This window comes from Hylobates moloch, unplaced genomic scaffold (genome assembly GCF_009828535.3).
Source record: "Hylobates moloch isolate HMO894 unplaced genomic scaffold, HMol_V3 SCAFFOLD_17, whole genome shotgun sequence".
NCBI classification, from domain to species: domain Eukaryota; kingdom Metazoa; phylum Chordata; class Mammalia; order Primates; family Hylobatidae; genus Hylobates; species Hylobates moloch.
This window is the reverse complement of record NW_026652292.1, coordinates 48,519,976-48,536,030: the sequence shown is the minus strand read 5'-3', so window position 1 is coordinate 48,536,030 and position 16,055 is coordinate 48,519,976. Positions and strand designations below refer to the sequence as shown.

The window sequence follows — 16,055 nt, the reverse complement described above, 5'->3', positions numbered from 1 at the left end:
TCAGAATCCTGAGCAGCTGGGATTACAGGTGCGTGCCATCCTGTCCGGCTACTTGTTGTATTTTTAGTAGACACAGGGTTTCACCATGTTGGTCAGGCTGGTCTTGAACTCCTGACCTCGTGATCCGCCTGCTTTGGCCTCTCAAAGTGTGATTACATGTGTGAGCCACTGTGCCCATCCTTGTACAGCTTTTTTTTTTTTTTTTTTTTTTTTTGAGACGGAGTCTTGCTCTGTCACCTAGGCTGGAGTGCAGTGGCGCAATCTCGGCTCACTGCAAGCTCCGCTTCCCGTGTTCACGCCATTCTCCTGCCTCAGCCTCCTCAGTAGCTGGGAGTACAGGTGCCTGCCACCATGCCTGGCTAATTTTTTGTATTTTTTTTAGTAGAGACAGGGTTTCACCATGTTAGCCGGGATGGTCTCGATCTCCTGACCTTGTGATTCGCCCACCTCAGCCTCCCAAAGTGCTGAGATTACAGCCGTAAGCCACCACGCCTGGCCCTTGTACAGCTTTTTAACATGGCAAAGTCAAATTATAATTTGAACCAGGTGAATAGGAAAAAGTTAAAACATATCAAAGCACTTAGAACTACTATTATCTGAGTGTTAGCTATTATATAATTAAAAATATTACAAATAGTATCTATAAGATAGATCATATTTAAAACCAAATACATCAGAATCTTCCATAATACTTAACAATACCAGTTTATAAAACCTCTTCATTGTGGTTCCATGGGAACATATTTGCAATAGGACAGATTACTTCAAGACAATAACACAAAGAAAGAAGCTCTTAATTCCATGTAATAAAATAGCAGTGATTATATATATACTTGTATCAGATCTTACCTGTCTAATTTTCAAGTTTGTTTCACCATCTAAGTTGGATGTTTCAATGTAGCACATGGCTTGGGGCTCACTGTAGTTTGGAGTTGAGAAGCACAAAGATTTAGTGGGGGAAGAAAAGCATAAAAATAACTTATTTAAATGCTCAGACTCACTAAATCCTTTCGTTCTAGACAAAGGAATAGTTACTTAGCTTCTTGATGATTTTCATTCTAACAGCAAGATGCTGTGAGGCAGAACCCATGCATGACGACTCATGGATTAGCTTTTCAGCCAGAAGGACCCAAAAGCAATTTCCTGACAACAATCAGTAATGGTCTTCAAGATAATGCAAATGAATAGATTTGCACATTATATTTAAATTGTTCATCCACATAGACACAACACAGACTGTATCTGAAATGTAAAGCAGTTTTGTGTCCGGATTTATCTTTAGCTCAGAACACCACATGAGATTTCATGCTCATGGCACGCATGTAAATTGGTTGAGAAAGTGGTTGATGAGAAAATTCCAGATTGCTAGTTCTACAAACCTGCATTTACTACTCTTTTAGCTATGATGAATAGGATGACATAAACTATAATACTTAAATTTTAAGGTTGTTTAAAAAAAGTAATATGAACCAATTTTACAATGAAAGTGTATATATAGCTTTCTCCCTCTATGTTTTCCACTCCTGCTGTCCTATTAAAGTTGCTTGAGAGATTCTCACAGCGGTTAAAACTAAAACTAAAATCAGTCAGCTAGGCCATATTGCTCCTTGACCTAGAAGATACACTTCATGGGTTCCCCACCAGTGTGTCTTAGTAAAATCTGGTGTGTGGCGGCTGGCATAAGGGGTCCATGTTCTCCAGTTTTATCACACCACCACAGCCCAGACTGTCTTATCTTTCCCTTTCACATGCTGATTTGACTTGCCCAGCAACTATAGACAAGCGAGTTTGTAGCCCAATTTGAACCAGGTGAATGGGAAATTCACCTGGTTCACCTGTATAATCTGATCCTCAATTCTAAAGAAAAGCATTCTAATCTGATTAATGCTTGGTTATATAATACTTACTAATACTAATTACTAATTTACTAATGTCACATAAGTATTATAAATGTAATCTCTTATAAGCATGTGTACTCAAAGCTAGAAAGAAAAAAATTTATAAATTACAAACACCTGGAATTTTCTAATCAACTTCCAATTTGTACATGTGCAAAACAGATTATTCCTAGTTTCAGAAATGGGCATGTAGCTTAATTTTGTGGCCTGAAGATTTGTGAAAATTGCTTAAACACATAGACATTAATCAAAAATACTTTACTGATTCATTTTAAAGTAGCTCTGCAAGTTCTTCAATTTACTCTACGAGCTTTCTTTTGTAAAAGCTGCTACTTTTCCCCAAAATTAAGTCCTTCAATATTTATATTTTCACTCTATAACTTATTCAAAATTTTATTTTTAAAATCACTGTCACAATAGCAATTTGGCTCTGGAAATTGCTCGAAATTTGTAATTTACTTATGTATACATTTGAAACATAGTTTATGAATTTATAAAACACATCTTCTGATAATATAGAAGCACGATGACAAAGAAAATACTAAATGACAATGTTGATTCCATATTCTGACAATTAGAATAATATTCTAATTCTACTTTTTTTTGCATAAAGTAACTTATCTAGGTCTTTAAATGGCTAGGAAGTTAGGAAGTTCAAATGGCTAAGTTCTATTTGAAGTTGGGGTAATAAAATAAGCATCGAAATTCAGAACATTCTCAACAATCACTTAGGACAGCAGTTACTGAAGCAATTCTTAATAGTGCTGTGAAAAGGCAGCAAGAAGTCTCAGATAAGGAATCATGCTAGATCATAAATATTTCAGCAAACTATGATGACATCTAAAACACAAACTAGTCAAGAGAGGCAAAGCAGGCTTTTTGATTAGTAAGTGAAAAATGAAACAAGATGCATATCACAATACAGACACTAGTAGACAGCTGAAATTGATCACAGTAACGTGCACTTTGTCACTAGATACAAGTGGGATAAAAGTTGATCCCAAAGCATGCGGTACAAAATGTGCAACATCCAGCTTTGTGCAGGGGGTCCTCTATAAACCCTATGAGCCCAAATTATAGTCACAATCGCTGGAAGGATTTTATAGAACTTACAGAAAAATTTAAAATACAAGAATAAGACATGTTTATAATCTAATCAATTTTCAATGACTGTTTCATGAAAAGCTTAACATTATTCAAAATAATATCCCGGAGAGATAATAAATTAAGCCTTAGTACTTAGGCATGTTATTAAATATGAATATATATTAATGGTGCATAGGAAATTAAAATCTACCTTTATTGTCATGCCTCTTAGACTCCTACTGATAACAGGAGTTCAATTTGCCCAGCTGAAGGACAAGCATCGGTCAACATAGTATTCAAAAATCCCTTTAAAACATCTGTGAAATGTCCATCACCAAGCAGTATAAAAAGTTTGTGTTTTAAAGGAAGAGACAGAACTCAACCATATTTGGGTGCAACTGTTCTCTGGTTTACGGTGAGGACCCACATACACGCATCCTATAAGACTCAGTGGTTCTAACCTTGAGGACAGACTGATGAGATCTGCTGGGAGATGTTCCCCATTGGTCACTTTCACTATCTCCCCTACTGCCACCTACACGTCCCAGTATAAAATAATTAAAATGGCAAAAAAAAAAAAAAAAAAAAAAAATGAACAGAGGAAAAAAACAAATGGACAAAAGAGACAGAAAGTTCAAAATTATTATAGAAAATAATACATGTTAATAAAAACATCTAATGCCAATTTTTTTCAAAACTTATTTTGATCAGGTCTGAAGGCATAAGAAAACATTTAATATTTGAGGGTTATTTATTTGCTTTTAAGCCCAATTTAAAGTTTTAGTGTGAAAACTTAATTTTTAAAAGTTTACTCATACGCTTATCAAATTAAAGCATATTTTATAGAGAACTACATTATATTCTAGATTTTTCTTTCTCAAATTTCTCAACCTCATGCCATCTACTGTATGTCCACTTGTACCAAAAAAGGAAGAAAATAATAATGAAAATTATTTTTTAGGGTTGTGATAGGGTTTTGAAAAAAAAAGTATTCTAGTCCTCGCCCCACTTAAAAAAAAAACTATTAAAAATGTTCTGACTCCAAAATATTTTTAAAGTTAATTGAATAAATATCTTACTAACTTTAATGCAAAGCTGCAAAGATATAGGCCTTAGGAAGTGAGAAGGCATAACTGTAGCCTTTTGAGTTACTTAGCAATTAATGAAGTCTAGATAATGCATTTTTTGGAAGGATAAGCCTTTGAATCCAGAGAAATTTTTTCAGAGAGGGTATGAAATAGACATGCTGAGAATATGGACTTGAATTAACAGCTTGAGTTATTTTACCCTACTTTATACTTTCTTAACACATAAATGTATTATTTATTAAATGCTAAAATCTGTTTCATTTCAAAATGAAAGCCTATGAAACACAGTAACTTTCAACCATGTTCATGCTTTAATTTCAAACTACCTCGCAGAAGATGCACTCTTAGTGATTAAAAATTTAAAAAATTGAAAATTAAAATATTATAAACAGTTGTTTACTCTTACTGCTAAGTGGTTGCTCACTTGCAGGTAAAAATCATCATGTGCTTCTTTTGATAGTGGACAGTGTGACGACAGTAAATTAGGAGTATTCCAACCCTGACTTAGTCATTACCTAAAGTCAAAATTTCTCTTTCAGTTAAATGATTGAACACTACTACCTATTTCGTGAGGTTAATGTAGATTCAAAGGAGCTAAGTAATGCTAAAACCCTTTGAGGAAAAAAAATCCTGAAAGGTGGTATTCTGCTACTTGGATTGAAATATCTAAAAGCACAACCTTTATTCTGAATTCTACTCAATAACAAAAAGCAATGAATCAGATAATCTTTTAAAAATATAACCTTGGAGGAAGTTAATCACTGTGGAGACCATATTAAGACACAGAAACTGTTTCGATAAACTGATATTTATAGCCACCAGTAAGTGTTTTTAATGTTTATAAAACAAATTCTGTAAAAATGGTCTAAAGTTTAAGAAATACAAGTAGCTTGCTGGGGAGTTTCTGAAGTTGGATAGAGTCAGACGGCAAAGATTTTGAAAATTTCCAACTTAAAATTAAATATAAATTCTGGGCAGCATAGTCGATTATCTTCACATTTTTGAGCATCAAAAATAAAAATTGTATTTAACGGTTCAGCCTATATGATTCATTCTATAATTATGTCTCTAAGAGTTTAATCGGGAAAACAATACTTTCCCAAAATGTTAGAAGGTGTTACTATCATTTTGAACTTTCTTACATACAGTCACGTGACAATGACAGGTGTAGCTTCTGAGGAATGCATTGTTAGGCATTTTTGTCACTGTGTGAGCATCATAGAGGGTACCTATACAAACCTAGATGATATAGTCCAAAGGCCATATGGTATAGCAGATTGCTCCTAGGCTACAAACCTGTACAGCATGTTACTGTATGGAATAGTGTAAAGAAACAGTAATACAATAGTAAGTATTTGTGCAATAGGAATTTTTCTGCTCCATTATAATCTTATGGGACCACCGTTGTATATGTGTTTCATAACTGACCAAAATGTTGTTACGCAGCACAAGACTGTAAAACATTCAGATGGCCAACTGCCCAATCCATTCATCACATTTTTACTTAGTAAAACTGATTGGACACCATTCTGTAAGGTACTCCTAAATCTTATCAATTTAAACAAAAAAGAATTGGGGAATATTAGAATTTGATCATTTAATCCATCTTAATATAAAAGATGTGAAATCAAGGCATGAGAGATTAAGCAGTTGGTTCAAAATCACCAACTCAGAATAAGAATCCTGGCTTTTCACTACCTAAGGAGAGCTCTTTCTAGTGCCTGATACTACCTAGAACCTGAGACAATGAAAATAAGTTCTCCCTCAGGCTAATTCTGAAGATGCCAAGAATGGACGGTTAGCTTCACTCAGTTTTAGAGTTTTATCCTGATAAAGTTATAAGCAAAGGAAACTAGGAACAGAAAGAGTGATTTGAAAACATCTATATTATTTTTTCTGAAAACAAAAACCTATAGGTACATGGCACAAAATTATAGAAATGTAACTACCTGCAGTTACTTTAATTGGTTGTAGACTTACTTCTATAAGTATCTACTATAAATACTTTTGTTTGTTCAGTTAAGTTTCACTAACTTGTCATGAATCGAATCACTTTAAATGATGACCTGATAAAATAAATTTTGAAAAAAGGACACTGTCCATATTCATATGTGGATTTACAAATAAAACTGTCCAAGGAAATGATGATAAACAACCTCTAAAATATTAAAAACAATTTTTTAATTTAAAATAGGACTAGTTAATAGTTTTTAAACCTAAAACCATTTGAAAGTCACATTCTTTAAAGAGTAACAGTGCCATATGTTCTGAATACTAATTCATGACTAAAATATGAGTAAAATGAAAATTATTTAAATTAAGTAACTGAAAGAACTTAAAAGAAAGAGCAAAGTACTTTTCTGTTGGAAGAGTATGGCATTTCAAAAGGCATAATGGCAAAAAGAATCATTCATCCATTTTTTTATACCATTCCATCATAATAATCAAGAAACTTTGTAGGGATTTATGATGAACAAGGACTGAAAGATAAAAAAAAAAAATCAATAGAACCTAATCCATGTATTATATAAAATAAATGACAGGAAATCTTAAGAGTTATGATCCCCACAAAAGGATCTGGATAGATCCAGAGGGAGAGTAGACTCTTAATTATATTTGAATGATAAAGTATAGTACCTATCACTTATTCTATACGGCAAACATGAAATAACCCTTTAAGTCCAATCAATTTTTTAAATGTTTAAATAAAAATTATTAGAGAGGTTTTAAATTCTTCGTTTATTCCTTATTTCCTTGGAGAAATCACAAGGTCAGTGCAGGGTAGAGAAACCATCCTCTACACTGTTTGAGCATCAGTAGGCATCTCTACCTTGATGAGAGAAGTACAGTGTCAGCGGGTATATACTCTTTGCCTTTTATTACAACTATATCTCCAACATTTACCTGAAAGAAAACTGGGAATTGGTTAATTATCTGCATTGAAAGATAGTTACAAATATACAACCCATTGTGAAAAGCACAGAATACAGTAAGAATCGTTATTGGCAAACAAGAACCACTTATCTTCACAAAATGGAAGAAAATTATCTAGGAGTGAGACGAGGGTTGGAGGAATCCTTTAAAAAAATGAACATTGTATATTGGATATATAACTTATCTTGATAAAATCAATCTATTCTATCAATTTGACATCTCAACTTCTCATATCCTGACATAAAAATATAAAGGAGGAATTTACCAATATAAATCTTTAGCCTATTGAAGAAAATCTCAATGCAACTGGAGACACTATCATATATAATTGCTCCTCACAATAATGCTTGTGAAACAAGTATTGCTTATAACTCATCATTTGGAGAGAAAGAAAATGAGTCTGAGATTCTGACATTTTTGCTCAAGATCATGGGGAGTTGAAGAGCTTAGACTCAAATTCACATTTGACTGTCTGCAAATCCCGATTTTGCATAATTTTGTGAAACTATCAATTACTTTAAATTAAAAATTAATCTCTTCATTTTACTACCTCTTAGCATTTTTCTGAGCCCGGCATAAAGACAAAGACATACTATTTTCAAAAACTGTTAGCAGTAATTTAAGTGACAGAAGTGTCATAGCTTTTGGCAAACACTACAATAACTAAGCAACAACTTGGCTTAACTGAGTTCACCAAGTTACACTGTTAGCTGCTCCCCTTACATCATGAAAGTTGACCACTTAGTAGACAAATGAGACTAAACATGAATTTCAATACTTAATAGATGGAAAAAAAGACTTTCTAAATTAAAGCCTGTTTGTTCTTCCCCCTCCCTACTTTTCCTTGAACTCTAAAATAACACTATGAGGGTAAGAACAGAATAGTGTCTTTTGTGGGAATCATAATAAGAATTACTGCAGAGGCAGCCCACTGCGGTCTATTATTTACCAAAAGAAGAGGTTAGGAAAGGTTGGGGCAGGGGTATTGTCTCTTTATTTATGACATGTATGCTTAAGTTCTGGGTCCCTTGATTCAAAAAATAATTCAGCTGAAATCTGAAATTTGGACTAGTTGAAACTGGCAAATTACCAGGGATCTTGGAATCAAACACCCCCTACCTCAAAAAAGGGTAAAGAGGAAAAATTAAAAACTGCAAGTATAAATGTAAACTGGCCCTTAAAATAATGTGCTGTGATGGTACTGTGATTATACTCACTGACAGAAAGATAATAAAATGTAAATTCTCTGAAATCATGGCACTTAGAATGCATTCAGGTTACCATTTAATTTTTCTTTAATCAACTCCTGTGTGTTAATGTTTCCTCTTAAATTCAACTATGTGCTTCACAAAATCAGAATCACATCCTCTGCACTATCGTGTTAGAGTCTAACAGTCAGACTTAAACAAATCCCTAATTGATTGTGCTGCTTTCCAACATCTTTACTCATTGTAAGACAAAAGAAGGGCTTGCGGTTAAACTCAATAAAATAGTAACAATTTACATGGTACGCCAGTGGCCTGGGAAAACCAGGGGCTTACTAAATGCTGAAGTTCTTACTAAAGCATGCTAAATCAATGAATGCTGAAGTTCTTTACTGTAAGGAAAGTGGGGAACTTAACTCCTTAGAATGTCTATGTTTAAGATCAATTTCTCAAAAGACATCCAAACACCTGTCTTTCCTTTTGGGTTCTGAGCTAATACGGCATTCCCCTTCCAGCCTAGTGTGTGCATAAGAGGAATCAAGAGAAGAAAAAGTCAAGATGACAAAAATGCTTTAATCATACATATTCTAATTGGAGGAATGTCATGATAAAGCAATTTTAGTCCCCAAAATGCCAAAGTTAAGGAAATGTTTAGGGCTTTCAGTCCACTACCTACAGCCTTCTGAAGTCACTCATATTAGCAACGTCGAGGATTATGTAAAATAGGAAGATTATCAGGCTGCAATAGCCTGATTTAAAAATCCAACTATTAGCTGGGCGTGGTGGCTCACACCTGTAATCCCAGTACTTTGGGAGACTGAGGCGGGCAGATCACCTGAGATCAGGAGTTCAAGACCAGCCTGGCCAACATGGTGAAACCCTGTCTCTATCAAAAATACAAAAATTAGCTGGGCGTGGTGGCAGGCACCTGTAATCCCAGCTACTCAGGAGGCTGAGGCAGGAGAATCGTTTGAACCCAGGAGGTGGAGGTTGCAGTGAGCCGAGATTGCGCCACTGCATTCCAGCCTGGGCAACAGAGCGAGACTCCAACTCAAAAAAAAAAAAAAAGAAAAAAGAAATACATATTGTGGTGGAAGCTTCATGCATTAAAGTGGCTTTACAGAGTAACTTTTACACATGCATACAGCCCACCACGCCATGCTTCCTTAATAAGCCAGAAGAATATGTTGATTCCAAGATTCTTTGGCTAAATTCTCCACCTGCATACATCTCAAAAACCTGTGAACAGTGTTAGCTGCACCTCATTGTAAAGAAATAATCTGTGGCAAGAGCAATGAAGCCAGCAGCTTACCGTTCAGGAGTCACAGTGTGGTTCCTTGGGTAGGGCTTTGTGATTACAATACTTTCTTTTAAAACTATGTATCTGAAAGTTAACCTTTTGCAACAGGGAAAAGGTTTCAGGGCACTAACTGGAGAGATAAACCACTAATATCTGAGAGCTGAAGTCTGCCCAGCTGTGAATGACTAGATGTATGCTAGGCAAATTTGTAGGTCCTTTGAGGATCATTAAAGAGCAACCACAGTAGCCACACATTTAGAAAGGCAGAGAAAGAGCCCTGAAGTAAAGCCCATTTACACTAAGGTCTATCATATTACCTTGGCATGTAGATGACACTCTTGGTTTTGGTTTATTGATTTTAGTTTTAATTTGACAAAATATCATATAAGGCAAAGAAAAGACTTGCCTCAAAATTTTGTTATCCCAACAAGTAAGGCTGCTTTTGTGCCTGTTCACTTGTTCAATAAATGATTTACAAAGCCAGTATTTCAGTGTACATAGTACTATTTTTTTTCACCTATGATTAGATCTTATGATACAGGAACCCTTATTTGTCTTGCTTGCTGCTTTAAGCTCACTGCTTGGCATATGCACTCAATAAATACTTGTCGAATGAATAGTATAATTTTTTCTGTGTTGCTACACCATGTGACATTACAGATTTTACTTGTCACAAAATATGAGCATAAAATGCCATAATTTATAAAATTATGTCCCGATTGTTGCATTTCCATATGTTCTATTGTTTTGCTATTATAAGTAAATAATGCTACAATAAACATTTTTATACACGTGGAGATATTCTCCAACTTTATGATTCTTTTCTTGGGATAAATTTCCAGAATCCCCTTTTAACAGTTCTCAATATAAATAGCCAAACTGCTCATTCACAATAGTATGTAAATAAAATATTTCATAAAAATAAATCTGAAATATAAGTTTGTTTTTATTTATTGAATAGGTAGCAAATGAAACTTCAATATGGTTTAAATTTGCAACTTTTATTAGGTTGAATATTATACTGAGTCTGGTCGATTATAGTATTTCTGGTTTACTGTCAAGTTTTCTTATTTATATAACAATGATCTTAATCATTTGTCCTATTTGGTGCAAATATTTCACATAGCCTGCCTAATTATTTGTGGCAGTTTTTGTTGTGTATTGGTTTTAAAATTTATATAATCTAATTCCATAGATTTTGAGATACTGCTCTTCTTCAAATATTTATTAAGGCCTTTATTCTATTTGTATGTTTTCTAAAAACAGCGTTTTAACATTTAACTCTTTCAGTCAGCTGAAATTTATTTTAGCATAGGTTGTGACTTAGATATAAACTAAATATTCAAATACTATTTCTTAAAATTGCTAATCTGTGATAACATAATTCTTTAAAAAATAATTTTTGCCTCCTTTTTCAAATCTTAAACAGGCCTTATTTCAGGGCACTATATTTTATTCTATACTACTTAAATCTGCTCCATGTTATTCTACTCATCAATGTCTATTTTTGCAAACCACAGTATTTTAATAACTTTTGCTTTCCATTTCACCTGTAGTTAATCTTTGCACACTGTTCATTTTTCCAAAATATATTCTACTTCCTTAACTGTTTATTTTTGCAAGTCAGATGAAAAATTTAGTCAATTCTTGAGGAAAATATAATAATTTCCCTGGGATTATATTACTTCATAATTTGGAACAAGTGATATTTCACTTTTAATTTTTCTGGGAATATGACATACTTGTAAATTTGTGTGAATCTTGAATATCAGTGTTTGGATGCTTTCTTTACAAAGGTCATACACATACGTTAAATTTACTTGTAGGCCTCCCACAGGCCACTGGGAATGAGACCTTTTCTTCACTCTATTTTCAAACTTGATACTGCCAACTTAAGAATGATGTTAATTTTTGAATATTTATCATGATTTCATCACTGAATCAACTTTTAGTGATTCTAATTACTTCTATAATTCTAATCATTAAATAACTTCAGCTCTTTCGGGCTGGATGACTTTTGGCAACACTTCAGGTTCTGTCCTTCTCTATCTCAAAATGGGATGCCTAGGTTAGGTGTGCCATTGACCTGCGAGATGACTGAAAATGCTATTATTATGGGTAATCCTGGCTGGTGATTTGTCTGTCAAAAATAGGAAAAGTAAGAATTACAATAATCCAGGTAGGTTAGCACAATCTTGAAATAATGATTGTTTTGAGGAAAATAAGACATTTTAAAGGTTTAGAGTGAAGTAGTACATTATTATCTCCCAACTTTGTTTATTTTTTGAGGAAGCAGCCTAGGTTATTTATTAGCATGCATATTTATGTTAATTACACTGACAACCCTAGGTAAAATAATATTTGTAATAAAATTCAACTTATCATACTTGATTATATCCTACCTGTCTTCTAAAATGTTTAATTCCATACGTGCCAGAAAAGAGTAGAAAAGAAACTTATTTTGAAATTCCTTTTAGCATTTCTGTTTATTTTGTTCTTCTGAAAAAGAGATTCCTATCACAGAAATAAATAAAACACAACCAAGGTATTTTCCCGTTTGTTGCTCTCATGTCAAAAACCAGAGAAAAAATAGGGGTAAATTTTCAACTATATGAAAGAGGAGATGTCAGTCTCTATTCTAGCCACTGACTGAAAATCAACAGAAATTTAATTAATTTTTAATTGGGGGGTACAAGGTATCCCCTGCAGAAATACAAGATGACCATGACAAGGTAGAATCAAGGGCATGGACTTCAATCAGCTGGGAAGTACTGGAGTGCAAATAAACTGTTGGTTACACTTCGATTGTCCTAGAAAGATACTGTCCTGTGAGATACATCTCTAGTGTCCTGGCAATCCCAGGAAATAAAGTGCCCTAAGAAGGGCGGCTCAGCCTCCAAAAAGTCTTTTACCAAGTTACCAAAGCTATTCATTTGTAGATGACTAGATTTTAAACCTTATTCCAGAACTAAGGGAGAACTAATAATTGCTTACCTTTTGAAAGTGAAGTCTGAAAAGAACACCTGAATAACGTTTGTTAAATTATGACTTAACCTACTAACTGCCATGTTAGAGGTCCTATAAACAAATTAACCTTTGATGTTAAAGAACTGATTTCATTAGAAGACAATATTTAATTTGTAAGATTTTTGTTTTAAAGGAATTAGTGGTAAGCAAATATAATTAGTCTCACTATATGAATTTGAAGTAAAATATGCAGACGTAAAATATCAGAACTCAAATTCTTATTTTTACTTGGAAAGTAGATGATTAAAGCAAAAAATTACAACACAAAACAGTTCATGGTTAAATAAAATCTATGATAACAGTACTCAAAATATACTATGAAAAAACCAAAAAGTTCTAGATATTTTTCAAAATAAGTCTTTCTATAACACAGCAGAAATATTAAATGTGACTGAAGACTCCATGCATGTTTATATTACTAAATAGCTTTTATATTAGTAAAATTCTTGACATTTGCTTATATTATACAAAAAATTATATATACTAGAGTACACCGCTATGCATTTCTTCTCCTGGAACAAAATAAAAATCAATGCATACCTTTTCCCAGTGGACAATTTCCCAAGCACCATTTCTCAAAACTGGAAAGAGAAAAGGTAACATTTTAAACAATATTTTTTACTATGAAAAGGCCATTTCTGATGAAATAATCATTTTAAACAAATAGCTTCAGTCAAAATAACCAGTAGCAATTTTTTTAGAGGTTAAAAATCTAATTATGATAGCAAGAATATGTAAAATTACAAAAAAATTAGAAACAACCAACGTATATTTTAGCTCCCACAATAACATCCCCAACAGAGAGCAATCTCATTGGTGTTACGAAGGGCTTTCTTTAGCACACAGAGGAACTACGGGGCTCAAAAAAAATGATGTGAAAAAGGAAGTGACAAGCTTAAAAACATTTCAGATGCTACTAGAGTAGCAATTGTTTAAAAACAAAAATCACAAGCACAGAATAATTTCTAATAGTTTAGTAAAAATTTAACACATAAAGCCAACAGAGAAAGAATTTGTACCTTTAGGTTTACAGTAATGCAAAAAAACAAACAACAACAACAAAAAGCAAAAACAACCCAAATTTTCTTTTCTTTTTTTTTTTTTGAGATGGAGTCTCACTCTGTCACTCAGGCTGGAGTGCAATGGCACAATCTTGGCTCACTGCAACCTCCGCCTCCCAGGTTTAAGCCATTCTCCTGCCTCAGCCTTCCAGGTAGCTGGGACTACAGGCATGCGCCACCACGCGTGGCTAATTTTTGTATTTTTAGTAGAGACAGTATTTCATCATGTTGGCCAGGCTGGTCTCGAACTCCTGACCTCAAGTGATCTGCCCACCTCGGCCTCCAAAAGTGCTTGGATTATAAGCGTGAGCCACCGTGCCTGGCCCTAAAAATCCAAATTTTCTATATTTGGTTTTCTGAAAAGAAAAAAAAAAAGGCAAAAGAAGAGGATACTATTAAATTATGATGGGGGGTAGGTATTTCTTAGGGTTTCGCTACTGCTTCACATCAGTGGGGTTATCCAGTATAATTTTTTTTCCTGTGATGTTATCTGTGCTATAACACTGAGTATGCTAATAAACACCAAAAAATAAAAATAAAAATAAAAATAAAACAGGATAAGAGAGTATGTGAGGTAGCCGGCACAGCACTTAGTACTTTGGGAGAGAAATATGTCAAGGCCCATCAACAAATTATCCAGATGTAAATTCCATGAGGGAAAAGCATTTAATATTTGTTTTAATATTATATTCCCTGGAAACAGCACAGTACCTGGCACACAGTAGCTACTCAGTAAGTATTTTCAAAATGCATAATTTATAGGTACAAAAACATTTGATTCAGTTTCTTTTGATGTTGGGATAGATGAAGCCTGAACCCTCTAAAGTGATCACAATAATAATCCCCAAAATGTTAAATATCAAATTTAATATTAATTAAAAACAAAAATGTTTTGAAATCAGTGTCACAATATAAATTATTTAAATTAAAATACTGTCTTTCTGTGTTTCTAAATTCCCTGAACACATACATTATGTCTTAGCCATTTTTTTTTTATTACTTGTACTTGCAGCACTTTTGGTATATAGGACATTCAGATGCTTATAAAACAAATTAATGAATACCTCACAGTGCATTTTGGTGAATTAACTTCATTAATTTAAAAAAATAATAATCATTCCAAGCTAGAGAGCTCACATAAAGTATTTCCAGTACAATATCTTAACCACAGAAGTTAAAGTACCAATTTTTACAGTACTTAAACAGGTACCGACCAAGGATCTAAAGCACAGGCACCTTAAATTGATCACTGTATCCCGAAACACAAGACTCTAATGCCTGCAGAGCTCACCCAAACTGATCCCAGGAGTAAATCCCTTGCTCGATGTTGCTCATGGAGCAGTAGGGGTTTGGAGCTTCTGACCCGGAGTCAAAAAAGCCTCTGGTAGAAAAGCAAGAGGTGCTATCTCTGCCAGAGTCCAACAGTATGTTCCTCAAAATAAGTTGTAACAAAGCATAAAGAATAAACGAGGGCCGGGAGCAGTAGCTCACGCCTGTAATCCCAGCACTTTGGGAGGCCGAGGTGAGCGGATCACCTGAGGTCAGGTGTTCGAGACTAGCCTGGCCAACATGGTGAAACCCTGTCTCTACTAAAAAAACACCAAAAAAATTAGCCAGGCATGGTGGCGCACACCTGTAGTCCCAGCTACTCGGAAGGCTGAGACAGGAGAATGGCTTGACCCCGCGAGGGGGAGGTTGCAGTGAGCCAGGATCATGCCACTGCACTCCAGCCTGGGTGACAGAGCGAGACTCCGTCTCAAAAATAAAATAAAATAAAATAAAAATAAATAAATAAATAAATGAGAGCATACTTCCCTTTAATCATGTAATCCAGTGGCTACAATATAATAAGAGAGATGGTAACAAAGAGAGATGGTAAAGTCCTGTTCAAATCAGCTACACCTAAGATCAACTAATAGAGTGACTGGGCTATAAGTTTGCATTAATTTAGGAAAAACTGGTCAATAGTATCTAGAGCTCTTTATTACCACTTATTTCCTTCTGATCCTATCTCATATTAGTAATTATCCCAATGGTAATACTTAGTTTTTTTTTAAAAAAACTATCAGTGTCCAATATTTCTAAAATCAAGATATTTGATATGAAGATTAAGACTTTAGATTAGACAGGATGAATAAGCTCCGCAGAACACACTATCTTCCCGGAATTTGATTTGGGTCTCAAATCTTCCAATTCATGGACAAGCTATCTTTATTTATTTACATCTTAATTTTTCTTGGATATGTTTTGTAGTTTTCTGTGAATGGGTCTTTCACTAGATTTAATTCTTGATATTTTATTTTTTTTCTTAATCTCACGAGGGTTATTTATTTTATTCTATTTTCCAGTCATTGGCAGTATTTAGAAATGTATTAAATTTTTGTACAACGAATGACCTTGTCACCCTGTAATTTTGTTATATTCACTTATTAGTTTGGGTATAGTTTTTTTAACTT

General features: G+C 34.0%; 1 protein-coding gene across 6 annotated transcripts in view; it reads right to left on the bottom strand.

Annotated features, from left to right (window-relative positions):
- ATP8A1 (ATPase phospholipid transporting 8A1) overlaps nucleotides 1-16,055 on the bottom strand; it is a 250,631-nt gene that overhangs the window by 178,685 nt on the left and 55,891 nt on the right. For 2 of the 6 annotated variants that reach the window (XM_032135949.2, XM_032135950.2), the window contains exons 6-8: nucleotides 13,079-13,119; nucleotides 6,903-6,976; nucleotides 850-919 (exon numbers count right to left, since the gene is read on the bottom strand). In XM_032135949.2, coding sequence (XP_031991840.1) covers nucleotides 850-919; nucleotides 6,903-6,976; nucleotides 13,079-13,119 — 185 coding nt within the window. The other 4 variants (XM_032135948.2, XM_058430263.1, XM_058430264.1 and 1 more) reach the window with 3 other exon arrangements.